Source organism: Sycon ciliatum, chromosome 10 (assembly GCF_964019385.1).
Source record: "Sycon ciliatum chromosome 10, ocSycCili1.1, whole genome shotgun sequence".
Classification (NCBI taxonomy): domain Eukaryota; kingdom Metazoa; phylum Porifera; class Calcarea; order Leucosolenida; family Sycettidae; genus Sycon; species Sycon ciliatum.
Window position 1 is genome coordinate 16352756 of NC_088652.1, and position 27711 is coordinate 16380466.

The 27711-nt window shown below is 48.9% G+C and overlaps 1 protein-coding gene across 1 annotated transcript; it reads right to left on the reverse strand.

The window, feature by feature from the left end:
• Positions 1 to 1285: 1285 nt before the first annotated feature.
• Positions 1286 to 27711, reverse strand: LOC135826701 (uncharacterized). Its single transcript, XM_065339301.1, has 18 exons — positions 27087 to 27711; positions 24591 to 24653; positions 21937 to 22101; positions 21502 to 21608; positions 20447 to 20519; positions 19468 to 19710; positions 18980 to 19155; positions 17550 to 17786; positions 16923 to 17102; positions 16333 to 16417; positions 15634 to 15779; positions 14934 to 15180; positions 14124 to 14288; positions 13385 to 13470; positions 12397 to 12457; positions 7828 to 11556; positions 7511 to 7672; positions 1286 to 2564 (listed from the first exon to the last, which is right to left on the reverse strand). The coding sequence occupies exons 1-18, from the start codon at positions 27297 to 27299 to the stop codon at positions 2460 to 2462; spliced, it is 6243 nt and encodes a 2080-aa protein (XP_065195373.1). The 5' UTR covers positions 27300 to 27711; the 3' UTR covers positions 1286 to 2459.

Consider the following 27711-nt stretch of genomic DNA (forward strand, 5'->3'; position numbering starts at 1 on the left):
AGGCCAGGAGGTCTAGTCGTCGTAGGGGTTACCCCGACTCCGCGAGTCCTTGGTAGATCTACAATCTTCGTTCGCTCACACTTCGTAGATCTGTCAGTACACCATCACTGGCATCAGGGTCTCGACGACAATAGTAGTGCTCGTTGGCCGTGAAGACGCCGATTACAATACAAGTGGCAGGCGCATGATAATCATACCTTGACCTTTCGTCCAACATTGACCGTCACTTACTTCAGAAGCAGAATGATGGCCTACGACTACATTGTACTGTATTGACTACATGTACTAATAGTAGTTGAGGGGATGGAAAAAGGAAAACAGGACCTTACAACCTGAATCACCCACTACACTACGCAACAGTACTCAGCAGACCGTAACAGTATACTGTAGTGTGTTCTTACTCTTAGTAGTGTGTGACTCAAAACAGAGGCCCGGAGGGAGAAGAGAAGAAAAGATGCGCTGTTACATGTATGCCTTGCGTCACGCAGCTCACCACGACACCAGATCAAGGTGTGGCTACTCTTCACTCAGAGTCAGAGACGAGTAGACCCGATGTACATGTAGGCCGAGTCTGCTCGAATAACAGTAGCAGAACCATAGATTAGAAACCATAATGGCAGGCATTTCCCTGCTCCATTTCATCATGATCCACATACCAAACATGCATGAAAGTTGAATTGAAACGTTCTAGAAAACGTACCAAATAATTCACTCTGCGAATATCTCTGCCGGTATTTCCGCCAAGGGCTATGTCAGGTCACGCGAGATAAAGATTATCTTCACATGAGTCAAGGACCCGCTGATTTCGTGCCGACTTGTCGCGCAATCTCCCACGTAGAGAGCAACGCACACTTTCTCTAGTAATAGTAGTATCGCCGAAGCGCTACAGTGCCACTACATGTACTTCCCACTACACTTCGACTACGAGCGCTCCACTTACAGTGTATTGCCGAATTTGGGTTGTCTTTTTGATTCGGTCCTTACTTTATGGTTGAACACAATCGGCTTGTGAATAAACCCGTTCTCAAACTATTTCCCACTATTATTGTCTCCTTGGAATGGTGGATACAACTTACAATGAGTATAGTGCGAAATTTAGCTATCACAAGAAGCCTCATCCAGAAAAATATATAAATTCCTTCTCCAGAAGTGCAATCATGCAATGGCACCAGCAGACTCCTCCTTCCGAATCGAGCATGCACTCTTCAACATCCGACTCGCTACTGACTCGTATCGAGGTGCTATTTTCTAAGAACAAACTAAAGCCCATTGCACACAATGCATGTCGCAGGATTAAAATTCCGTTTTAAAAAGAGGTTACAAAAAGGAAGTCGTGATCTTGAAAATTTAATAGTCCAAGTATAATGACGAAGTATAATGACCTGGAGATGGGAGGGGTGTCAAGTGTGAACGCATAATATGGGGAGGGCAGTGAACGTCTCATTCTTGTTCCCAGCTCGGATACAATGCGGCCCTTCTTCAATCTTGGAACATAAAAACATCACGCAAGCAGTGGAAGTCCAACCTACACGGAACCGTGGAGCGGCCAAGCTCAGCGTTCTAGTGCTCACTGAGCTGGGCGCGGCAGCACAGCATTTGACCAAGAGCAAGGCCAAGCTTATGTAGCATGCAATGATGTCATCCAAATTCCAATGATGTCATGGAATATAGCATACTAGTGAACATACATCATAAGGACCATGGTCTGTTTATCAGAAAAAAGAGCGGGACATTTCCAAGGCAACCGGACAACAAACACAAGCAGAGCTCCTGCTTTATTATTATTTGAAGTTAAATGTTGGCGCAACGTATAGCGTATATGGCAGGTTACATTTGAAAGTGAGTGAACGGTCCATCAATAAAGGCAGTCGGATGAGCTTTGGAAGCTTGGTAGCTTGGTAACATTTGTAAAACTATAGCATGGGTATTGGTTTTGCTTCTCACCGGTTTGGGCTTTGCCCTATAGTTAATGAGGACTCAAGTCAACACTATGATTATTTGTTATGTCACACAGACGCCATGCCGATTCGGACACTGCTAGCGGATAAAGAACACAGTCGAACGCAGCAGAGCACTCCCACTGGCATACATGAAGTAGCAATAGCTGGCTGAGTAGTAGATCTGCTACTAAAGAAACCGTCGAAAAACGCAGAGCAAGTCATGCGTGCATAGGAACTACTCTGCTGGGTACGTGGCCTCTTGGCTGCACATACATGACCAATGCAGGGTGTCGCATACTTCTGGTTGCAATGAGTCACACAGAAGCTTTAGGATGCGAGTATCGGCCACGATATTGTTCCGCTGTGCTTTATATGCTGGCACTGCGGCTGGATAATAATCACTTGCTAGCGGGATACAGCGCATTGCAAACATTTCTCTCTCTCTCTCTCTCTCTCACTCTCTGTCACACACACACACACACACACACACACACACACACACACACACACACGAAACAATCACCATGTGTCCTCAATGATCCACGTTGACAGTTTCTTCTTCTTGTGAAAGTAGTAGGTACGACCGTCCTGATTGTGAGCTGCCTTCCAGCCAGATCCAGGATCCTGACAACACACAACCCCGCAAGGCAACAGTAAGTGGAAATGTACACACACACACACACACACACACAAACAACTAGGCCGAAAAAAGCCGAAAATAAATATGCGCCGAATATCTGTTGACTTTCAGTTCAGGGAAACGCCACAATGTGGAGTATCCCCAGAGTACATGGCAACAATGACCACCCACGACAGAATTATGAATTGAAGAAGATGGCCAGCAGTACCCATGGCAGAAACAATGGAAAAAGGGGAAAGAGGTATCATATTTTTCCGGTCGTAAGTCGACCTTTTACGACTTAACCCTTCACCGGCAGCCCCATACTTGAATGCGTCGTAAACGACGCATTCGACATGCATACTAAAACCATGCCTGGTATGACAGGAAGCATCAGCCCACGGGGATTTCCCGTGGCCCTCATACAGCCCAGGTATGATCCTATCCGTAGCTGAAGAGATCTACGCGTGTCCCATTTGATTTCATTGAGAACTTCGCGATCGAAAATTTACGGAAATACACGCGCGCCGACAATGCCGTCTGCCTCCAACAAAACGTCGTCAGGTGCATTTTCTCTTGCGCAGTGAGTTCCTTTCGTCCTCAGGTGACTTCTCCAACGAGGACCTAGCAGACCTTCGCTCTGGGACCCACGACAGATAGATAAATACCTCGTTCCAGCGGCCGATGCAAGCAAATTTAAAATTGCGGAGCGGAGCGCACGCCAAGTAAATTCTCACGCAAATATCGGGAGCTCCAGTCGCTGAAGACGATGTCGTCGTGATGTAACTGGAAGAATGTGATGGTGCTTATGGTGTGGAAGCCATGGAGAGTGATCCCCGTGTCGACAGTCTTCCAGAGACGGAATTTTAGGCCATCGACTTTCTACGTACCTGAGTGACGGCAGCGCTGCGCGACTTGCGCACGACCTTACGGAGCCATCGGACAGCGATTTTGGTGCGATGCTGCACTCAATTGCGAGCGAGGCACGGCCACTGAAGTCTGTGATGGCTATGGCGTTCGTTTCCGCTCTGAAGTCGACTTGCTTTGGCAGTTTCATGTCAATGTCGGAATCTGACGATTTGCATTGTGTACAATTTCCGTGTTTAGACGTATAGGTGCCAATTTAGTAGCGTATGTGAGTGGTATGTGAAAATAATTTTTTCCATCGTCAAGAAGTAGTGCCAGACTTCCAAGAAAACATAACTTGCACATACAAAATGCGCCCTCGTTGTGAGTTATTGGCATCCTTCTCAATGTTATGGATTTCGTATACAAAATGCACTTGCCGGTAAAGGGTTAAAATAGAAGGAGAAAGGGTGGGGGTCGACTTACAACCGGGATTCGACTTATAACCGGGAACTATCAGTATCTTACAAAAAAATGACCTGCACTGTGTGCACGAGTGCACCATGTGTACACATTTTTCGCGAGTTTATTGGCCTTTTTCAAGGATTGGGACGTTATACCCTCCACTAAGGAATGTTTACATGATTTGTTGTTGTGTTAGTAGAAGGGAGTGGTAAGTAGTGCTTTTTTGGGTGAAAACTTTAAAACGCAGAATTGAGACCTCCGGATACGGGGTCGACCTATAACCGGGGTCGACTTACAACCGGTAAAATACGGTAAACCAAAAGTGGTAACTAGATTATCGGGCTTCGCGACTATGCGAAAGTACTTGAGGTAGAGGGGACGGCTCGATACCGGGACGCTTTGACAGCCAAATTTGTATAGACCCAAACCGATCATCAGCGTTGATTTTTCACTCGAAATATGTTTGTGGAAGGAAACTGGCATGTTGAAGTTTGCTCTGGGGCCAGAGTCAATCGAACTGAGCCACTCCTTTGTGTTGACCCATTGCCTCCAAGTTGCCCAATTTTTCGCTTCAAAAAAGTTCAAATCAGAGGTGGCTCCAAACTGGACACGTTTTCGAGTGCACGTCAAATTCACTCTGGGTCTGAAATTAGGTAATTGCTATCGGTCCACGACGGCCAGTACAGAGTAACAATAAGCCTTGTGTGTGCTTCCATTAGTTTTGATTGGTATGCGGTGCTTTATTGGCGAGAGGCGAGCCGCTGTTTACCTGCGACAAGAAGTTGATGTTTCGAAAGTCGTAAAACTCAAGTCGCAGTGCGAAGCAACACGTCAAAAACTCACCTGCTTGATATGGCGCTTCTGGTTATCGCAGAGCCATGAAATTTTGGCTCGGAGTATAACACATCGTAGTCTCACTGTGACATATGTTTTCTAATCAAAATACCAAGAGAGAAAGTGAATATTGAGTCCGTTCCGGTTTGCAACCTGTGTCCTATTTGAAACCGTCCCCTCTACTGACTTTGCTTCATAACCCAACTTTATGATTAATCCTAGTGAGCCCTCCCTTAAACAAAAAACACATACCGTAAAGTCGCGGATAAAAGCCGGGCTTATAAGCACATAAGCCGCTTTCTGCATCAGGCTTTAATGCAAACCAGGCTTGTATGCAAACCATGCTTATATGCACCACTGATATTTTTGCCAGGCTTGTATGCCAGGCTTCTACGCGCGACACGCGTAGATCTTCCACTGACTACCGGTTAGGGAGGGCCCGAATATGCTTGCGCATATTTTCGCATATTTGGTCCTTTTGACACAAGGTCGCATAAACTAGCAATTCTAGCATATTGTACCAAATGTAGCATATTTTGTTGCAAGGAGCAAATAATTCGCATAATTATAGGGCAGATTGCGGAAATGGCCAAGGAAACTCACCATGGCACGCTCGGTCAGGGAACATTTCCAAACTTAGCCCGGAAGGAAAAATGCTCATCCAAACACGGGGCGAAAATTTGACCCGAGAAGAGAGTGTCCGCGACTCAAGGTGGCATATAGTAGCAAGTCTAGCATATTGTACCAAATGTAGCATATTTTGCTACAAGGAGCAAAGAATTCGCATAATTATCACTGATGTCAGTTCATATTTCGAGCATATTTCGAGCATATTTCGAGCATATTTTTCTGCTTTTGTGTGATTTCGAAGCATATTTTGAAGCAAGTGGCCAATATGCGAAAAGCATAATATGCGAATTTTTTTAGCATATTTGGGCCCTCCCTACTACCGGTATGGCGGCAGTTTTACTATGCACCGTACATAGCGCATGCACTCTTGACCCACCCGATCCACGCTTGCATAGAAGCCAGGCTTCTACGCGCGACAGGCTTATATGCATTAGACCCGTTTGATTTTAACCCCTTTAGCGCGAGCGTCGTACTAGTACGACGCACATGAGTTGCATGCCCCACGGCCGTCGTACTAGTACGACGCGCGCTGTACACTGTACAGTGAACCTGCATTTCATAGACGTGGGGTCCGTGTTGAGTCAATAGTGACTTGTTCAAACTATCATAACTCACTCAATACTTGGTCGATTCTCACAATCGAAACATGTATCTGCAAGAGCAAACTCTCAGCTGGCAATAAAAACAATAGCCGAAGCAATACGGCTACCGGTTGTTGAGATATGCGACTCGACACTGCAAATTTCAACTCGATTTTTTTGCGCAGTCTGCAGAACGCGTATTTTCCATCATGGATCATTTGTGCGCTACCTGCTGCCATGGATTCAAATGATGGTAGTCGATCCCGTGAGTCCCCACACAAAATTTGAACTCGATACGAGCCAGGAGACCGAAATGGCAGCTGAATATTTGAGCTCGGTTAGTCTTGGCCGTGCTCAAGTCTGTCGAGCGCGTGGATGAAGTTTGCCAGACTGTAGCACGGGGTTTTGGTTTTGCTCCGAGCTGGTTTGACATTAGTTTGTCCCTCGTCTCAAGACAAGTTTCCAGGAAGCTCGAGATCATGGAATTCGTCCCAGGGAAGGTAAAGTTATCGATCCTTGAGCAGCTAGTAATTTCATGGGAAAATGCGACTTTTACATGTGTTGACGTGGGGCGCGTTCAGGTAGCGTCGTGCTAAAGAGGTTAAGGCTTCTATCCGCGATGTGCTTGTATGCAAACCCGGCTTTTATCCGCGATGTGCTTGTATGCAAACCCGGCTTTTATCCGCGATGTGCTTGTATGCAAACCCGGCTTTTATCCGCGATGTGCTTGTATGCAAACCCGGCTTTTATCCGCGATGTGCTTGTATGCAAACCCGGCTTTTATCCGCGATGTGCTTGTATGCAAACCCGGCTTTTATCCGCGATGTGCTTGTATGCAAACCCGGCTTTTATCCGCGATGTGCTTGTATGCAAACCCGGCTTTTATCCGCGATGTGCTTGTATGCAAACCCGGCTTTTATCCGCGATGTGCTTGTATGCAAACCCGGCTTTTATCCGCGATGTGCTTGTATGCAAACCCGGCTTTTATCCGCGATGTGCTTGTATGCAAACCCGGCTTTTATCCGCGATGTGCTTGTATGCAAACCCGGCTTTTATCCGCGATGTGCTTGTATGCAAACCCGGCTTTTATCCGCGATGTGCTTGTATGCAAACCCGGCTTTTATCCGCGATGTGCTTGTATGCAAACCCGGCTTTTATCCGCGATGTGCTTGTATGCAAACCCGGCTTTTATCCGCGATGTGCTTGTATGCAAACCCGGCTTTTATCCGCGATGTGCTTGTATGCAAACCCGGCTTTTATCCGCGATGTGCTTGTATGCAAACCCGGCTTTTATCCGCGATGTGCTTGTATGCAAACCCGGCTTTTATCCGCGATGTGCTTGTATGCAAACCCGGCTTTTATCCGCGATGTGCTTGTATGCAAACCCGGCTTTTATCCGCGATGTGCTTGTATGCAAACCCGGCTTTTATCCGCGACTTTACGGTATACATTGACTACTGTAAAAAAAAGTTTTGCAGAACACACACTGCACACTGCACACTGCACACTGCACTGACTCTACAAAGCAAGGAGCTCTTGAATCCCCTCCCCAGATCAATTTTGTTGAGATATTGGTTTACGTTCAACGCCCTTACCGTATTTTTCTTGCCACGCGGTGGAGGCACGGCAGGCTGCTGACTCTTCTCGTACAGCATGATCATGCCCTCGTAGTTCCAGCTGGTGCGTCCCGTCGCTTCCTCATAGAAGTACTCTCCACCGTGAACGTCAACCACCATCTTCCACTGCGCCGGGAAGAACTAGCAGACAATAGAAATAATACCACACGCAAAGGCAGACTTGCACAAGAAGGAAGAGAGAGTGTACAGGATTTATTCACAGTATAGAGGTTCAGTGATTACGTCATCATTTGAGATCGTTAGGCATCATCAAACCGAGGAAGTATCAACCTTACCCTGCTCTCCTTTTCCTTGTCTTTGTCCTTTCCTTTCTTCTTGCTCTTCGCTTTGTCACGGCTAACAGTGGCCGAGGCAGCCTCACCACCATCGGTGGATGATACAGACACCGTAGCAGCACGTGTTCGCGTTGGCGCCTGCGACTGCTGTTGAACAGAACCACGATGAGCGGCGGTGGAGGATGAAGAGCGGGAACTGTTCGCCACAGCGATGGAACGCTTGCCGTGGAAGAGAGAGTTGCCGGTGGCAGGAACGGACTCCGTTCGCGCTCGCATTGCTCCACTGGTTTCGGTCTGGGGTGTTGAAGAGCGCCGCGCGTCTCCACCACCGGGCAGGATATGACTAAGTAGCGTACTGCTGTGAGATTTTGAACGAGAGTTGCCCGGAGGCCGGCTCGGAAGCGGAGGTGGAGCGCTGTCATCGTCATCTATGCAGGCGTAGGGGGGCGGTCGTGCAAGCTTCCCTGCCGCTGCGGACCCCGGTCCACCAGTGCCGTCGTCCTCGTCCTGCGGAATCTCGGAGTACACGGCCGGTTTGCCACGGCGACCGAGAGCCGACGCCACAGAGTTGGCATGAGGTCGCAGCGCCGCACTGGTGCTCCGCTGCCTAGCGCCCATCGTGGCCATGGCAACCGGATCGTCGGCCATTTCCACGTACTCGTCGGGGCCGTCGTCGTCAGCCAGTGCTACGCTGGAGTCCAGCGATGGACGTGGCGTGAGCGGGGAGCGGGACGATGACAGGCTCGGGCTCGGCATTGCAAGCATGCCCGGAGCATCTAGCGGTGACATGGGTATGTAGTCCTCTCCAGGAAGACTGGAGCTACTGGCAGTGCTGTGCGATCCACAGTGCTTCAGCGGGCTGTGCTGACGCTCCAGGAACGGATCGGAGCGCACCGACTGGTCGCTCATGTCTATGTAGTCTTCGGTTGGCGACGCCGTGGACAGCGCTGCACCCGGGGCCATTTCGATATACTCCTCTGCCGCTGACGCCGCTTTTGTTTCCGTCGACGGCTCCAGCACGGCAGCGGCCGTGGCTGAACGTGTGTGGTGTACGGGTGAGCGATGGAGTAGCGTGGTCGGGCTGCTGACCTGGCGTGCATGCTGGTCGTGAGACGCAGGCACCTGTGGCCGCTTTAGACCACCGCTCTCTGCTCCCGAGTGCGGAGTGAAGAACGGACTGGATGTCGACTGCGACAGCACCTCGGTGCTACCACCGGCGGAACGAGACAATGATGTCGTGGATACGGACGTGGTGGATCTGTTCAAGTGATCGCGGCTGCCACGGCGACTGGCCGGGTTCTTGGGAGGTAGAGTCGGCGGCTGTGGTGACGAAACGTTCTCTGTTGATACGCACGCTACAGGCAAGTGAGAGACACCCATGTCGAGAGAACCACCACGAGACAACTGACGAGGCAGCGTGGCCGACAGGATGCTGTGTGACGAGTGGGAACGACTGGCCTTCTGCGGAAGTGGAGGAGGCGAGTTAGCCAAGCTTGCCGGCTCGGATTGGTGCTGCGGCGAGTAGGCCGAATCTGGTGGAAGAGGCGGTGGAGAGGACGGTGTGATTTTCAGAGCTATGTTCTCTTCTACTGCTGCCATTAGTCCTGTATCGCTTGGTTTGAAGAAATCCTCTGACTTGGAGCGCTGCATGTGTGTGGTGGCAGGTCGTGCGTGTTCGGGCGACACCAGGCCTTCAGGCACCGACGGCGACGTAGAGAGGACGGCTGACCGAGCTGGCGAGCGGACTGTCTTCACCGTGTCGTCGCTCTCTTGCACACTGGCCTGTGTTGCTGTCGCTGACCCTGGCTGGGTATGGTTGGCCTGATCGGACTTCACTGCCGGTTTCGCATCCTCTGATGGTGTTTTTCGGGGAACCGGTGGAGAAATTGAGTGCACTGCTGTGGTCCTAGAGCTAGATTCAGTGACGGCACCTCCGCGAGAGATTGGCTCCGACACCGGTAGATTGACCATGTGGCGACGGCTTGGCTTTGGCGAAATGGGCGGTGGTGCCCGCTTGCTAGGGGCTGGCCGAGGCGAGTCCGCGTTGTGTGTTGCCTGAGGTGGTGGTAAGGTTACATCTGTTGAACGTGAATCCTGCGAGTTGCTAGCTGAACTGTTGGCTGGGGTGCTGGCTGTGGTGCCAGCTAAGATGCTGGTTGAGGTGCTGGGGGCTAAAGCACTGGAAGCACTGTGGACTAGAGATGACTCGGACTTCGTCATGGCCTTATCGCGGTTCCTGCGCAGAGTTCTAGGCGAGGGAACCGGTTTGCGCGCAGGACTGTGGCGCGGACTGGGCGATCTGTGCCCTTCCGAGTTTGTAGTGTCCGAATGGTGCTGCACAAGTGACGTGGCCGATGCATTCACGTACTCCCCAGCAGACTCCACATCAGAGGGTTTACTTACAGCATGTGATGGAGATTGCCTGTCTCGATGTTTGGGCGATGGCTTCGCAGGACTGTGTGCTTCTGACACTGCCTCAACTGATGGTCTTCCACCGAGATTTGCTGCATTGTCGGTTTGCAACTCATGCTCGGCAACAGCAGATGCTGCTGATTGGTCGGATGAACACAGCAACCGAGCTGGACTTGCCCCATTGCTCTTTGTCTCCTTCACCGGTGACAGGATGGATTCATCTTTCATTGCGCTCGCCGATTTGGCCTTGCGTGGCGGCACAGGTGCTGCCGCTGTGGCTGCGCTTGCATCGTCGCTCAAGTCGTACACGGAGCGTTCGTCCAGGTGCAAGGACGTCTTGCGTAGCTTGGCGACTGGCTGGAAACCGGTTTCCTGGCGGCGACGGATGCTACGCCGTACAGCGGTAGCCGTGCCGACGTCCTTGCTACTGCCACTGGTGGTGCTGTGTGCTCGTGTGAATTCCTCCGCTATCGGAGAACACGGCACTTCGACGATTTCCGGGAGGTCTCCCATTGTCTGAGCACCACCCAGCGTTGACGTGGCTGAGACCGCTGCCCGTGGGTAATCTGAAACACCACCGTCTACGTCGTCTTCGCCTTTCTCGTTGTCCTCGGTTACGCTGTTCACAGGAACCATGAGGTCGCTCTTGCCGATCTTCAGGAGGAGACGATCAAACGCATCTGTCCACGCGTCCAGATCTCCCGGCGTGTCCGGCTTGAGAAAATAGCGCACGGTTCCGTCCGCGGTGGAAGTGTTGCTGATGTTTTTCACGCCGCTGCGTGGCCGAACGACATCCACTTGCACGCCAAACGTCATCAGACAATCGTCTTCACCACCATCACTTCCCAGTTGTTCGGATGACCCATGCTCTGAACTACGCGACATGGAGAAATCGAGCATGGACGTCGGGTTGAGTACGGAGATGGCGACAACGTTCGCGAAATCGATCAGCTCTCGCCGTGTCTCGCCGACAAAGGCGAGCAGTTGGCGCCCTTTCAATGCACACAGCAATCTGCGGTGTGTCGTGGACAGGCCCTGGATGTTGAGAAGTCCAACGGATAGTTCACTGGCTGTCGAGCGTCCTCTCTGATGGTGCCGCTGCTGATCGGATGAAGTTCCAGATGCTACACTACCCCGTGATGATGTCGATCTACTGCTCGCGTTACTGTTGAACAGGGTAGGGGTGGTAGGTGTCTGGGTGTCGTCGATTAGTAAATAGCCCGTGTGGAGTAGCTCTCCGTCGCCGAACTTCTCCAGGATGCTGGACGGATGTGCACTAGCTGCTGTTGTCACGGCTTCCAACCACCGGTAGATGTCCTGCAGGGCAAGCACAAACACAGAAATGGGCACACACACACACACACACACACACACACACATACACTACACACACACACACACACACACACATATATATATATATATGGAAGCTCACACACGCACAAATGCACGCACGCACACACACGCGTGCACACACACACACACACACACACACACGCACAAGGTTAGACAGGGATAGATGAGCAAGTAAATCCGGACACCACAAGACTTGTGATTACAAAACGCTGGAAGACGGAAAAGCTTCTACTCTCTCTACCAAAGTCAGAGTGTTGAGGGGGGGGGGGGGGGGGGGGGAGGGATGTTCCTTCAAACGTTTTCCATTTCAACTCCCTCCAACTCACGACACTATAAAGTTTTCAATAACATGTCAGGAAAGTAAAGTGCGTATATCCGCATTATCACTGGCCACAGATGTGCAAGTACAGTAAGACCTGCAACTAACGACCACCCCTTGGGGCCACACACAGCGGTCTTCAGTGGCACATGGTCCTTAGTTAGAGGTTTGCACCGCACAACCAGATATGAATGTGAGACCGTCCGTGCCTGGCGAAGTGGTCTGTAGTACCAGGGTGGTCGCTAGTCACGGTGGTCTTTAGTTGAATTCTTTATTCTCACGATGGCACCATCGCCAATAAGAGATAAATTTATGAGAAGGTGAGATGCTGTGGGTGGGGCTGTGGGTTATGCAGTTGGAAAGTGATTTACGTCACTTTGAATTTTACAAGTATGGTACTAGGTGAGCGCTGCAGGAGCAGATCGGTTATAGGTTTTTACTGTACTCCTAAATAGTGCTGTATGGCGTGGAGTCCCACTCACCTTGCCAGATGTCCGCAGCAGTATGGAATCTCCCGTCAACGTGCTGATTCGAAGCATGTCACTGCAGAGGCATGACAAGAGTTAGAACAAAAAGAGCTTTCAAATTGGAGAACGCCAGGCTGGAACGTGCCATGTGTACATTGAATATAAAACAAGCGATGCTCGGTATATAGGAGAAGTACTAGGTGAACAGTTGATGAACATTGGTGGGGGGGGGGGGGATAATAGTCGGTCAATTCAAAGACATTCTTCTGTCATGGACATGGAAATCCGGTCGCACGTCTAGCGGCCCCAAGGCGCTGGCCATGCAGCCGTGGATAAGCGGTACACACATGCACTTATGCGCTGCAGTGCGCTGGTCGCATCGCATCAACATGACAATGCACTGCACGCAGCATTCTGTACGCGCTGAGGGCGCAGGCCCCGGTCAATCGACTGGATTTCCACGTCCGCTACAGTATGTGTGTACCGAAAACGTCTAGTATAGCGTCCCTACGGGAAAACCTGTCAAGGCGACCACGTTTATCTACACATTGTCTTGAAGTGTTTTTTTTTGCTCCACTGAACCAATATCCAGGTTTCATGCCTTCTACTGAACAGTTTCATTCTGACGAAAATCCAGTGGAACAAAAGTAAATCTCAACTCACAGTTTCCGGCTTAGAAGCAACCATTAGGACATCAGTTTCACTCGATAATGTAATTCCAGACAGTTTCAACTGTCCACAGAGATCTAAGCAGATCACTTTGCATGCCCACACATGGCTGTGCACTGTGTAAGTACAAAGTTTCGTTTGGAATAAACTTTCGCCATATTCGTTAGAGGGTATGAAATAACTAAAGTTTGTACCAAACGAAAGTTCATTTTCTGAACTTTCGGGGGGGACAGACCTCGACCAAAAACGAATTTTAGTGCGTAACGAACCTGCTGGTGGAGTGATGTAATGAAAGATTTCGTGAACGAAAATTTGTACTTATAGCAGTAGTTACCGTTTCTTGGACACGTCCACTGCCTGCTCCGCTGTGCACTGCTGCAGTTGTATGTGCGTGATCGGCTCTTCTTGATTCTCTTCAGTCTGCACAAATCGCAAACACAAACACGCAAGTAGACACTGCTATACCATCCACAAAGCAGGGTAGGCGGGTGTGTGGGTGGGGGTGATAAAAGAAGTTCCTCCGCACATCTACCCCCCTGCATACACACTGCAAACTGTACTGTAGTGATCCGTAAACGTGATAAAAAAAGTTCTTCCGCACATCTATTCCCCTGCATTCACACTACACACTGCATTCCATTGATCCGTGACCGTCAAACAAATAATTATACCATAACTCACAACAGAGGCTATGGAGATGACGTTGAAAATTCGTGCTGGGTTATAAATGGCTACAAGTTCCACCCGCCGACATCAGACTTTTACAGTCTACAGGCAACTTCTCTACCAACGACTGCGGATATAACGACAATTCGCGGATAACAACAGAATTTCCATGCCCAGAGCAACGTCCAATCTAACTGTAATACATATAATGAGACTTTGGGTATAACGACACTTCGCGAATAAGGACACTTTTCTGATGCCCCGCCGAGTATCGCTATACGCAGAGTTGACTGTACATGATCAAGCTGGACAAAGGTAGCATTACCTCTTACACCTATCCTGCCTCTCTAGTGAAAACAAACTCTGAGCTGTGCTCACAGTCTTCCTGTATCTGCATACGTTCTCACCTCTTCGTCGCGATACAGCAGCATGGCATTGCCGTCCACCCGTGCCCAGAAGCGCTGCCAGTTCTCAGACTTGCTGCGGCCCGCCACGCGTGTGCCGGCGTGCGACTCCTGGAACTTCAACAGGTAGCCCTGGCACTGCTGATGGAGAACTGACGTGTTCTCAACCTGCAGCATGGACAGGAGAACACCAGGGAAGACACACACACACACACACACACACACACGCACACACCCACACACACACACACACACACACACACACACACACACACCATTTTTGAGACTTTTGGCAACCGTAGAATCCCGCCGATAAGCCCACGGGCTTATCTGTTTCACAAGGACATATCGGTGGGCTTATACAAGAACATGGCCTTATACTCGGGCATGGGCTTATACGCCGGCACCAAAACTGTGCTATTGAAAAAGTATCAGACCCACCACAACGTGGTCAAAGACCAGTAACCCCGTTAAGTTAACTGCACCCATTAAACAAGGAAAGTTTATTGAAAAGCATCTACATAAAACAAAATGCGGGTGCTGGCACACTCACTAGACAAATATACTCCACACAGAGTTGCACAGTACAGTCAGACCTCGCTTATCTGGTCCTCTGTTATCCCGATCCCGTGCCATCTGGAAGAAAATCATTGGTTACCGATTTACATCACATGTCATGCAAACACACACAGTATGTGTGTGTTTGATTATCCGGTTCCCTCGCCTATCCCGATAGGTCTGTCTGTAATGGTGTTAGAAAGAAATACCTACCCGTCTGCCAAAGAAACCTCGCAATAAATGCAGTGCACTTACCACAGCGAAGTGTTCGTTGATGGCCGTCAATATCGAATTGTCGTTTCTGCCGTGAGCCGAACACAGCACGAGATGACATGCCGACGGACTTGCCCACGTAGCGCGGAGTGACAGCGGTCGCTCCGAGTCATGAACGAAGCGCGACTGAAACGAAACGCGCTCCGCCTCGCCATCGGCAGGCGGAGCGCTCGCTTCGCCACTCGAGCTAGTAGCGGTTGTGGCAGGCTTTAGTTCCACCAGCGCATATCTACAGAAATGAGAAGACACGGAGCAAGGAGAGAATACAGAGCCATGAGAACACGGATGCATGAGAACATGGATCAACGAAAACACAAATCCACTAAAATACAACACAATGAAACACAAATCGATGACAACATTGATCAACGAGGGCAAGGACCAGTGAGAACACACTGAGGAATGAGACCTTAGTGCAATGAGACACCACACAGCAAGGAGATCACGGAGCATTGGGAGAACACAGAGCCCGGCTCATTTCGAGATTTAGTCGGAAACCTTCACTTGTACCGCAGCAGCTACCCCAGAGACCACCGATAGTTTGCCCCCAGCACCAGCGGATTATAAAGAGAGATATGAGCTAGTGTGATATGGTGTGTGTGTGCTACGGTCATGTAAAGTGAGATATTCAAAAAGTCTTCTATTGTAACCCATGGGGAAAAGTCAGCACAACCATACTCACTGGGATGAATCACTGGAGGATTTCCCTAGCTGCTTCAGCACCATGGCAACCAGTTCCGTGCTACGATGTTTGCTCTTGAGTGGCAGAGAGACAGACGGCTGTAGCGGTGATACCAGCACTGTGAATACCGTCACCACACTCTCTCCCTGCATACAGACAGACGGGTGCAGGTACACACACATACACACACACACACACACACACGCACACACACACACACGAGCGCACGCACGCACGCACACACAGATGAGCAAGAAAGAAAGGAAAAACGGGCACATATGCAAGCATGAAGGGATACACACACAGAAGTGTGCACACACACACGTGCACGCACACATACACACACACACACACACACACACACACACACACACACACACACACACACACATGGTCCTGGTATACACTGCCATGTAGGTCACGTGTTTCTCGTTGAGCGAGACAGAAACGAGAGGAGACACGAGCGTTGGTGACGGGATAGGTCGCACGCACACACACACACACACACACACACACACACACACACACACACACGCACACGCACACGCACACGTACACACACACACACACACACACTGTCAAAGGCTCCGAGGCCCCAAAAGCCGGCATTCTAGACTTTCAGTCAAAATATTCACTTCAGAATACATGTTGATGACATTAGTCTGCAAGGTAGTGAAACAAACAAATCATGAAACATACCTTAAGAAGGTTATCTGCGGATGCACGACCAAACGTGAGTTTCTTCAGCTTGCCAGTACGGTGTGGCTTGTCCTTCGGGTTTTGTCTGCGTAATAATTTCATGCAGCGAAAACGATGAAAAATGTTGAATTGTTAGGTAGTGTAGTTAGCTCAAGAAAAGAGCACTAGCGACGATGCTTGACAGAGGTATGATACTGGTCCAAGAGAAGGATGGGAGTGTTGGTGTGTGTGGGTGTGGGGGGGGGGGGGGTGCATATGTGTGTGCATGTGTGCATGTGGTCGTGCGAGTGCATGCGTGGCTGTGTGTGTGTATGTGTGTTCGTGTGTGTGCTCGTGATCATGCATGTGCGCGTGAAGGAAACATAAAAGCGATATAGACGGACAGACAGACAGACAGACAGACACACACACACACACACAGTTAGACAGGCAAGCAGGCAGACAGAAAGGTAAGTAAGTAGGGTAGCCGTGTGGATGAGCGAAAGGATGACTAGCTGGCTGAACCGACATGCATACAAGCATAGATAGATAAAGGGTTTCGGAAGGACAGAACAAGATGTTGTCGTGTGCTGATGTGAGGACAAGATTACCTTAGCTGTGGAGATGGACTCTGCGATGGTGGTGTATTGCAGTGGCCGCTAATGGGTGAATCCGTCCAGTTAGCAGTGTTATAACTGTCCACGCTACTCGCACTACTGCCACTGCCGGGCGACGAAGAACGGGCACGACCGTCGTCAATGGCGACTGCTCGGCGAATCCGCATCATACCGCTGTGATGCATGGAGCAAACACAGAGGAACACATAGACATTATTGGGTACAATACCAAATTGGCCATGTTGGAATAAAGTTTTGATGGTCCGCACCATATTAGTACTATCAGTACCATCCTTAGACTTGGAGATGGACGGCCACCGTTATTTCCTACCACTTCCCACCATAGAGTGCCATCTACTTGCCTTAAGTCATGCACATTAACTCACATACTCTTACTTGGGATAAGCCACTCCAGTGCCATGGTATGTCCTTGTGTGCATTTCCATACAGCATCCAACAGTCCCGTGCTTTCAAAAGTCCCGAGCTTTCCAAAGTCCCGCGCTTTCAAAAGTCCCGCGCTTTCAAAAGTCCCGCACTTCAAAAAGGCCGCGCAAAGCGCACGAGTTAGTAGGCCTTGAGAAAGCAACTTCAACACGTAAATCACAACAGTCGATCACTAACCCGACAAACTTCTGCCTGTCCTTGGCCAGATCCGATACGATGGCCGGGAATCCCGGTCGACTCCCCGGCACCTTTGCCCAGCACTTGAGCATGAGCGAGTGGAACTCGTCGGGGCAGTCCTGCGCTTGTGGTAGTCGATAGCCATTACCTACATGTAGCTTGGTCTGAGGGTTGGTGAGGTCACCGTACGGCACCGCACCGCTCGTCACAAACTCATAGAACATGATACCAAAGCTCCTGCACAGCAAAGAAATCAGGAACCGTAAGCATACGCATGCACAGGGGCGCCTCTCGCACATCTGTGCTGTGGTCACCATGTACTGTAAAAGCCATAGATATAACGAAGTGCTAACTCTAACGAGTTAACGAGGAGAAATCGTTATACAGAAATCGATACATAATATGTATCGATGATACTGTCCTATTGAGCGTTGAGAATGAGTGAGAATGAGTGAGAATGAGTGAGAATGAGTGAGAATGAGTGAGAATGAGTGAGAATGAGTGAGAATGAGTGAGAATGAGTGAGAATGAGTGAGAATGAGTGAGAATGAGTGAGAATGAGTGAGAATGAGTGAGAATGAGTGAGAATGAGTGAGAATGAGTGAGAATGAGTGAGAATGAGTGAGAATGAGTGAGAATGAGTGAGAATGAGTGAGAATGAGTGAGAATGAGTGAGAATGAGTGAGAATGAGTGAGAATGAGTGAGAATGAGTGAGAATGAGTGAGAATGAGTGAGAATGAGTGAGAATGAGTGAGAATGAGTGAGAATGAGTGAGAATGAGTGAGAATGAGTGAGAATGAGTGAGAATGAGTGAGAATGAGTGAGAATGAGTGAGAATCGTTACCTTTGGTACGCGTAAACTACTGTAAAACCGGAAAGTCTAACGAGTCACAAAGTCTAACGTTTTAACGACCAATTATTTTTCATTTTTTGAATAAAACGTTATCGCTAGATGTTTGTGTAAAGATGCGCATACAGATGGGTGGCCAGCTAGCCATCGTTAAACGTTCTGCACGTAATCATGCCAAAATTACAAAAAAACGTGAAAAGTTTTTGGTCGTTAGACTTTCCGGTTTTACAGTTGTCAGTTTTGGGAAATCGTTATATATGCGCCTCGTTAGAATAATGGTTTTTACAGTACCACCGGCAACCCCATAGCCCCATATACAGTACCACCGGCAACCCCATAGCCGTCAGTTTGCCTATTTGACTACGTAGTACCTAGGACGGCCAGTTGATGGTGTGGTGACTGGACGGGGTAGCTTCTTCCCTTACCAAACATCGAATGCCAACCCCAAATTTACCTTCAAGCTAGCCAGACCCAGCATGCATGGCTCAAACACCGTCATCCAAAGCAAAAAAAGGTCAAAACCCCTATCCGTCCCCGTGGTAACTTCTTGCGTTACACCATGCCAACTTCTTCCCTTACCAAACATCGGCTGCCTTGCTGAGCAGACCGTCAAAGAGTACCTCCGGTGCTGTCCAGCGGGTGGCAAACTTAGCCGGCTTGCCAGACACATGGCACTCAGGTGAGCCCACTAAGCGTGCCAGACCAAAGTCAGAGATCTTCAGCACGCCGTCGGAGTTGATCAAGATGTAGATTACGCAAAGTGTCAGTCAAGGAAGAAACCGCGTGCAGTACAGTAGAGACACTTTAGTTGAGCTTTGCATTGCATTGTTGTGACAAGTTCACGTCTTACCCCCACCCCGCAACACCCCAACCCTCCAGATAACTGGCACATACAATGTCAAGACTTGTCCATTGCTGAGGACTATCTGCCACTTTAGGTGGACATCGACACCGGCTGCAAGACCATCATGCATAGAACAATGCCCCCCCCCCGCTCCGTTTCCATGTCTTTCCCCCGCCCCTACCCCCACCCCTCGGCACACTTGCTGGCAGCCCCACCACCATACCAAATTATCTCTAAGAGTAACGTAAGCCAGAATCAAACACGCTCTACGTTGTGACCCTAGTTGCCCGACTGTGTGAGAGTAAGAAGAGGATATATTCCTAGCAGCCAGATCGCAGTGCAGCACACCGCGCTGATGCAGGTAGTCCATGCCGGCTGCCACCTGGAACGCATACTCAAGCTGCTCGCCCGGCGTGCTGGCCGCCTGAGCGCGCAGACTGTTCAGAAAGCAACCACGCATCAACTCCTGCAGGTGAGGAAACACATACCGCAGTGTACCATGTGAAGTTCTGTCTGTGCATAGTACTGCATACCCTAGTGTAGTGTATTAAAGCCTGTCCGGCATAGAAGTCTTATTTGAATACAAGCTTGATTTTCAAGATGAACGCTCCACACATCGGCGTGATTTTGGTGTTGACATACGGTGTACATAGAAATACCTGGTTAGAATACAAGCTTGACTTGAACAGAAACAAAACCCTGACATCAAGATTACAGTAACCAAACACAGGCCGCACTACCATTGTCTTCTGTTCAGTTGCGCTACTGGAAAATCCACCCTCGTAGCAATTTGCTATGGCCAGTATACAGTACATGTAGGCTCCTTATCCAGGGTCTTTGGAAATGACAACCGTTGGACCTACAATTTTAGCTGCAGTGGTCCTCTAGAACAGGTGATCGCCTTATCCAGGGTCATTGGACTGGGAATAAGACCCCTAGGTCCTGGTTGTACTGGTCCTCTGTAGCAGGTTGCCTTCTTACCAGAGTGGTCGCCTGTACAGGCTTGACGCTACAGTCAACTTTGCTTATAACGACACTCGGCGGGGCATCAGAAAAGTGTCCTTATTCGCGAAGTGTCCTTATACCCAAAGTCTCATTATATGTACACAGGTAGATGGGACTTTGCTCTGGCCATGGAAATTCTGTCGTTACATGTATATCCGCAGTCGTTATTTGCGAAGTTGACTGTACATACGACTCACCAGGACAAGATAAGCTGGCTCCACAGTCAGCGCCACAGCTAGCAGTGACACAACATTACTATGATTTAACGACCTGTGCATGTACAGACAAGACCAGACAACACATTGCATAAGATTAGCGTTCGGATAGTACACACCATTATTTCTGTTTTACAGTGCCACCCAGGTATAATCAGGCATCGTGGTGGCCTGGCAGGAGTGAAATTTCTTAGCGAAGTTGGTTGTGTTTCTCAACACAATTGCATAGTCGGCAGTAACGAGGATGTGAGAAGTTCACTTCTTACTTTACTGCACAGACTATTGCTCTATAAACAGATAAACTGACATCAAGAAGAGCAGACACTCAAAACCAGCCGTAGATGTATGTTCAGTTTATATATACTGCATTGTCATGCCGATGAGGACACATGTGAAAACGAACCCGTACGGACGCAGGTAAATGTGCAGCCACACACACATTTTTTTGGACCTTTTTGACGCCCATCGCCGGAGTCGATGATAGCGATGCTACAGCAGAAGCCATAGCAGCTTATGCTGGGATTGCACCATTCAACAGCTTGCAAGACTGAATAATTGACCACCACTATTCAGCCTGGTCTACACCACACAGCTATGAAGTGGCTTTTTTGGCCAGTGAATCCCTATTTTTGGTCTTTTTCATTTTTCCCGCACACACATCACACCACATACTCCTGCATGCACTGGTTGTTGGTAACCACCCAGGAGAATGAAAGAAAAGCCAGAAGATGTCTGAGAAAGAGAAGAAAGATGTGTGTGACCATAATCGTCGGGAATCGAACCCGCAACCTCTCGATTGGAAATCGCTGCACATACCACTGCACCCTATGGGACACACACACACACACACACACACACACACACACACACACACACACACACACACACACACACACACACACACGCGCGCACACAAACTACCATACACATGCCTATGGACCAAACTTCATTTCGACTGCTCTGCTTTCTGCTAAAGTCACAGAAGCATCACATTGAACAGAAAATATTCATACATAAACAAAAGCAACGGCACATACCTCATGATTTTGGCTTCACGATGAAACTCGTCTATAGCCAGTTGATCGCATTTCGGCCGCAGAGTCTTGATGGCGACTGCTCGTTTGTCCCAAAACCCGTTGTAGACCTGCATCGGAACGCGGGGAGCAGGAAAACAAAATTTCAGAAGAAGAAAGGAGGGAGGGGTAGTGCCAAGATGTTCGGGATAGACAGGCTCTGACCCGACCAGATTTCAATGATTATAATGCATTCAAATACTGCATGTACATCACTAGGATCGGTGGAAGAAGCCTCTGACTTGTATGGCCATACCATGGCTCAGTCTGACCCCGCCATCGGATACGTGGAGCATACAACTCCAAGAAAATGTTTAACAGAGGCACACGCCAAAGAACCATGTCGAAACTGTGATTCATTTCGATGCGCCCAGCATCCATTGTACAGCGGGCTCTCACCTCTCCAAACTTTCCCTTGCCGAGGCGCTCGGCTAGCTTCAGGGAAACAACCGGTACCTCCAGCCCCTCAATGACGTCGTAACGACGTCGTGCAGAAAGGAGAGCCTGCTTGGTAGCTTCCAACTGCTTGACAGGGATCGGCTCGGATAGCGATAAGTGGGTGCCCTGCCACACAAAAAGAGAAACAGGAGAATTTGGTTGAGAGAGTAGTCGTTCGTGACATTCTAACACTCGTTAAATCCCAATTGTTATAAGCAAACAATGTACAGGTAGCAAGCCTGTGGATCATCTTATAGGCACTGAGTATACAGCGGTAGTCGGCAATTTAGCTTCAGCTAGTGAGTGGCTGGGTCGCGGCTTTGGTACTCCATACAGATCGCATCTCAACACCTCTATAGAGGTCATGAGATTACAACATCAGTCGAGATTCTTCGAGCAAAAGTCGCCGGACAGCAACAATGCACCAGCTCAAGCAGATCCGCCGACTAGCGCTGTATACTGTATAGCAGGAAATATCCGGACGGAAATATTTTCGGACAAAGTCGAATTTCGACCTTTCGTAAGGATTATATTTTCGTACAGTGCTGCATGCTAAATGCACGTGTTCGCAAGCTGTACGCATGTATAGTGTACATAATTTCACACAAACAAATTTTAGTGCGGAATGAATTTTAGTACAAAGAGGCCGTGTACGGAATCATACGAAAACACATTCCGTCCGAAAATGTCGTACATTGCACCCATCAGCGGTTCCACTGACTCACGCTGTACACTTAGGGTAGCGCCCATGAGTGGTTCCGCTGACTCAAACACATGATATCTTTTGCATAAGCTCTGTGGTGCTGTTGTGCTTCTATGAAGCCATGCACGAGACAGAGAGACTCGTCTCTCGTAATTATATCCCAGCAGTCAGAGTTGCATGGACAACAAGGAAGGTTTGGGCAGACATTGATTGGCATTGGGAGAGCGCTATAGGAGAAGGACGGCTGCGTGACAGACTGACAGACCATGTGCCGACAACTGAGAAAGAAAGCAAAGGCCTGCATGATTGAGAACGAAGCATGCGTACAAAGACCGGTCACGGTGGTAACCGAAAAACGTGACCGTGCAATCTACAGATGAAATCCGATGAACTCCAACCCCATCATACCGGGATATGACCCCACCAGTCTTGGATCTGACCATATCCTAACGGGATCCGAATAGCTGCCACTCTCCGTCATACCGGACAGTCCACACTTGGGACCAGTACCAAGCAATATAGATGTTGACATACCAGTATGTGTGTATGTGTGTGTGTGTGTGTGTGTGTGTGTGTGTGTGTGTGTGTGTGTGTGTGTGTGTGTGTGTGTGTGTGTGTGTGTGTGTGTGTGTGTGTGTGTGTGTGCGTGTGTGAGTGTGTATGTGTGTCCCTCATCCGGCTCCTCCACCTGCCAAGACGTTCAGCTTCGCATGCGGACGGTAGTTCCGCAGAAGTGGCTACCTCAAGCGTCATCGACATTTCTGCCTGGCTCATTAAGCCTATCATCGCCTCCGGCGATGGGGTGCCAGAAGGTCACAAGGTGTGTGTGTGTGTGTGTGTGTGTGTGTGTGTGTGTGTGTGTGCGTGCGTGTGTACGTGTGTGTGTGTGTGTGTGTGTTTGTGTGTGTGAGAGAGAGAGAGAGAGAGAGAGAACTAAGTCATGCACATTGGTTCTAGTGACTGCGTAGCACGCGTGCACGGGGGTGGGATGCCATGCATTGATACCAACTGCAGAGTTACGTCTGTTGACGTTATCAGACAACAGATCTTGCTCCATGCTCCACTCTTGATGGGATTTGGACCCAGAGTGGGTTGGCCACGGTTTGAAGGCAGGCCGAGCCTGACTGCCTATGACATACACCACACCCAGCTCTGGAGATTGTATGATCGGGATGGCAACGGACCGGCGGCTGTCAGTACCGACTGAGGTCACGTCATACGTATTCTGTGCAAGTGTTCTGCCTCCCCTGCCCAGCTTGTGCTCCGTGAGCATGCATTCTGTATGCAAAATGTCAGACATCCCCCCCCCCCCCCCCCCAACACACATTATCAAACAGTAAAGCCTGCCCTAACTGGGCGCCCTTGAGCCTTGGTGCAGCGGAAACCGTCTTGCTAGGACAGGATTCCGCTTGACCCATGGATGCACGTTCGATCCACAGCACTTTGGTGAATGTTATGTTACTCTTATTTACTTCACCATAGGTACAGGCATTGCTGCCTTCTAGCTGTGGATAATAAATGATGCCACAGCTCCTAGGCTATGATGAAAAGACATGAACCTCTGTCCGGCCACTAGAGGTACGGGGTGCAGCAAACGCAGGTTTTACACTGCTCCTGCGCACCACACAAGCAGCAGAGTGACCTCTGACTAAAATCCCCAATATACAACTTTCTTGGAGAGAGGTCCGCATACAGTGAAACCTATCTAAGCCAACCACTCAAGGGACCTTCAAAGTGTGGTCTCTGTTGCCAGGTGGTCTCCTTGTCCAGGGTCATTCGACCGTAAATGACATCCCTTGGTCATGGTATCCAGTGGTCTTCTAGAACAGGTGGTCGCCTTATCCGAGTGGTCACCTTGACAGGTTTTACTGTAGCTAAATACAATCCTGGTGCCTACCAAACAAGGTCTTACCGCTTCATCTCGCTGGAAACCACCTATAAGGAGAACATCGATAGCACCAGCGATGGACAGCACCTGTTAGAACACAACAATGTGTACAGTACAGGTATTGGCAATGTCAACGAACCACGGTTTCGCAAGAAGCAGCTCGCTTACTTGAAGTATATTTGGGAGCTGCCCCTCTCACTTCGTAGTGATGCCATCACATTACACATACTGTAAAAGCAGAAATTTTCGGTGGTGTTCTATTTTCGGTAACTTCAGTGCCGACAATTTCTACCGAAAATAAAACGCACCGAAAATTTCGGTACAACCGATACTGTATACATGTAGTACTAGTAGGATACCGTATTATCTCTAATATAAGCACAGTCTCCAATAATAGCACGTCTCCAATAATAGAACACCTTGGGGCGGCATTCAAAAAATAAAGTGCTCAGTCTCCATTATAAGCGCACTGTGTAAATTCATTATCTGTACCGGCGGAAAAAACCCTGAAATGTGTGTGTCATACATGAATTTGGCATGGCAACATGCTTCTGAAATGAGGTTGAAATAATACTGGAACAGTCTCCAATAAAGGACCGTCTCCATTAATAGCACGGAGCGGAGGTACATTCAAAAAATAAAGGACCGTGCTTATATTAGAGATAATACGGTACCTGGAAAACGGGTTTTACCGAAAATTTCCCTCTACCGAATCGCCGATTTTGGAGAATACCGAAAATATTCCACCGCCGACAATTTCTGCTTTTACAGTAATAGACGAGAGGTACAATGTTATGTATGTGTGTTGGATGGTTGGCGGGGAGCCATTATCCAACCTAGCACGGTACCTTTGTACTGCCGCCCGGCGCAAACATCCTCAAGTTTAGGACCAGCCCGAGAATACACTAAGAACTAGTGCTACGTATACTTCAGGTGCAGTTCACAGATAACCTATACTGAACTCAACAACTGTCAGCAGATCTTCATGTTGAATCTTGCGATTCGATCGTCCTTTGAAGCGTTCAGCCAGGCACGACGTCACAACCACTGCTTCGCCACTACACACAAAGCGTGGAGGTCGTGTGATTACATCATCGTCTGAGAGGTCTTGTATGGTGATTACATCATCACTGGAGATGCCCTGTATCAGTGAGTGTATAGAGTGGCCACTAGCCAAGCAGTGGGAGTGCAGTGGTGTTCTTTAGTGCTGCTCTGCCAGTCTAAACTAGCACGGTTTGTATGGTTTGTCACGCAATGCGACTCTGCCAGTTTTACGTCAAACACAACCATACCAATGAATCATGATTGAAAAGAAGCAGGAAAGAGCAGCGGCAAATAATGATAGGGGGCCAACGCAAGGTGGCTTTGCCAGTGGGGCAAACCAAGCTCAGCCGAGAGACTGTCGCCTCGGCTTCTTTGCCAAAACTATGCACTGTAGAGTTCGAAATGTCGTCTCTATACAAACTGTAGCATTGTTTGCGACTCTACATGATCCATGCACTCCATGCAAAGCATATCCATTGACCTCATACAGTCATACATAGTCATTGTAGGCTCATTCGCATGACCTCACTTTTTCACATCAAGAAGCAGTCATACACCATTGTTTGGATTTGTACTTCAAAGTATTATTTTTGTAATTATTCAACAATTTACGTCTCCTGGCTCGTCAAATGACTGCCGATGACAAAATGAATGTATACTCTTCCGTGTGCCATGAAACACAAGTGCAAGACTTAGCAACTCACAAAGCGCTACAAAGGCAGACCGTTTGACACCACCCATTCAGCACACGTCCTAGCGAATTTGGTGCGCCCGCCATGTGAAGATGCCGAGACCTCTGGTCGGTTGAGCATGGCAAGCCCCACCAGCACCATCTCACCCCATGCTAGCCCCATGTGCCTGCCGGTGAGTTGTGTATATTGTAAATAAAAATAATAATAAAAAAGCTCAATCACCACAACATGCGTTTAGGAAGAGTTGCAAAAAAATATCTCCAGCATCTGTTGGAGATATTTAGAAATATTGATAATTATATGAAACAAATGTATGATTTTATGTTTTGACCACTATAGTTTTCCACATTCCATTCATTTTATTGGGTCATGAGGAACGAGTAGCATTCCGCATTTGAAATTAATTGTCTGCCCCGTTACTGATTTCCCAGAATCAACTGGAGAGGTAACATATCATCGTGAGAGGCAACATCACGAGGCGCAGACAAACACGACACCATGTACAACACTAGCTGCACCACGCCAGGCATCCTAGAATCCCTTGAACGGACAGGTACAACACAACCAATCCTTCAGATATTGTATCTCAGCAGGGGTTATGTTTCACATTTTTCATGTAAAGCACAGGACCTGAATTATTTGGGCTAACAAAAACCTAACAAATAGTTTCATGTGACTTGGTCATTACATGTAGTGCAACAAAAACAATAACAGCAAAAACTCCAGTCGCTATAAACTACATGATCATGGTCATGACAGAAGAATGCTCAACATTTTTTCTCACCGGTGCGCAAAGACGGACGCTTCTGTACACCGCCTGCTCGCCACCCATAGCGATCGCATTCTGAACGATCTTGCAAAGGACAAGGGACACACGAAGGAACTCATCGTTCCCGAGATGCTGGCCCATTTCTCTCACAATGTCTTTCAAATCGGTCTCCGACTCGCGCGACGCCACCCGAGCAGCGGGGCCTGATGGCCCGTCGGAAGTCGCCATCGGAGACCTCCGCTATCGAGCGACCAGTGTCGCTGAAACGTCGTGTCTATTCCAAATGGCTCACTATTCCATCAGAGTAGCTGTGGGGCAAGCGACCATTACCTTTCCCCGTTGCCGATGATAACTATTCGTTTGGAGACAACTATAAAAATTAATTTGGAGCTCTGGCCAGTCCACGAAAGGTCTATAAAAAACTCAGTTCACTATCGGACGCTATCCTAAATCCGCTTCCTTCTCCTTTCCTCACACACGACACAGCAAGCGCACTGGCTCTGTACACGATGGTACACCAGGGACAGGGCGACACCAGGCTAGGCATTCGCCACTAAACCAGTGTCAGTCACAAAATCAATCACTACAACACTCGGAGTCAACAGGTACATGATTGTACATGTACAAGGCACGTATCAGT

What these genes read in the sequence shown, in the direction of transcription:
- LOC135826701 (XM_065339301.1), bottom strand. Translation starts at nt 27,299, where the DNA reads ATGGCGACTTCCGACGGGCCATCAGGCCCCGCTGCTCGGGTGGCGTCG. An exon ending in CCGCAGATAACCTTCTTAAG is followed by an intron (nt 15,780 to 16,332) that starts GTATGTTTCATG and finishes GTCTGTATGCAG; the next exon opens with GGAGAGAGTGTGGTGACGGT. An exon ending in ACAAGGAAAAGGAGAGCAGG is followed by an intron (nt 7,673 to 7,827) that starts GTAAGGTTGATA and finishes ATTGTCTGCTAG; the next exon opens with TTCTTCCCGGCGCAGTGGAA.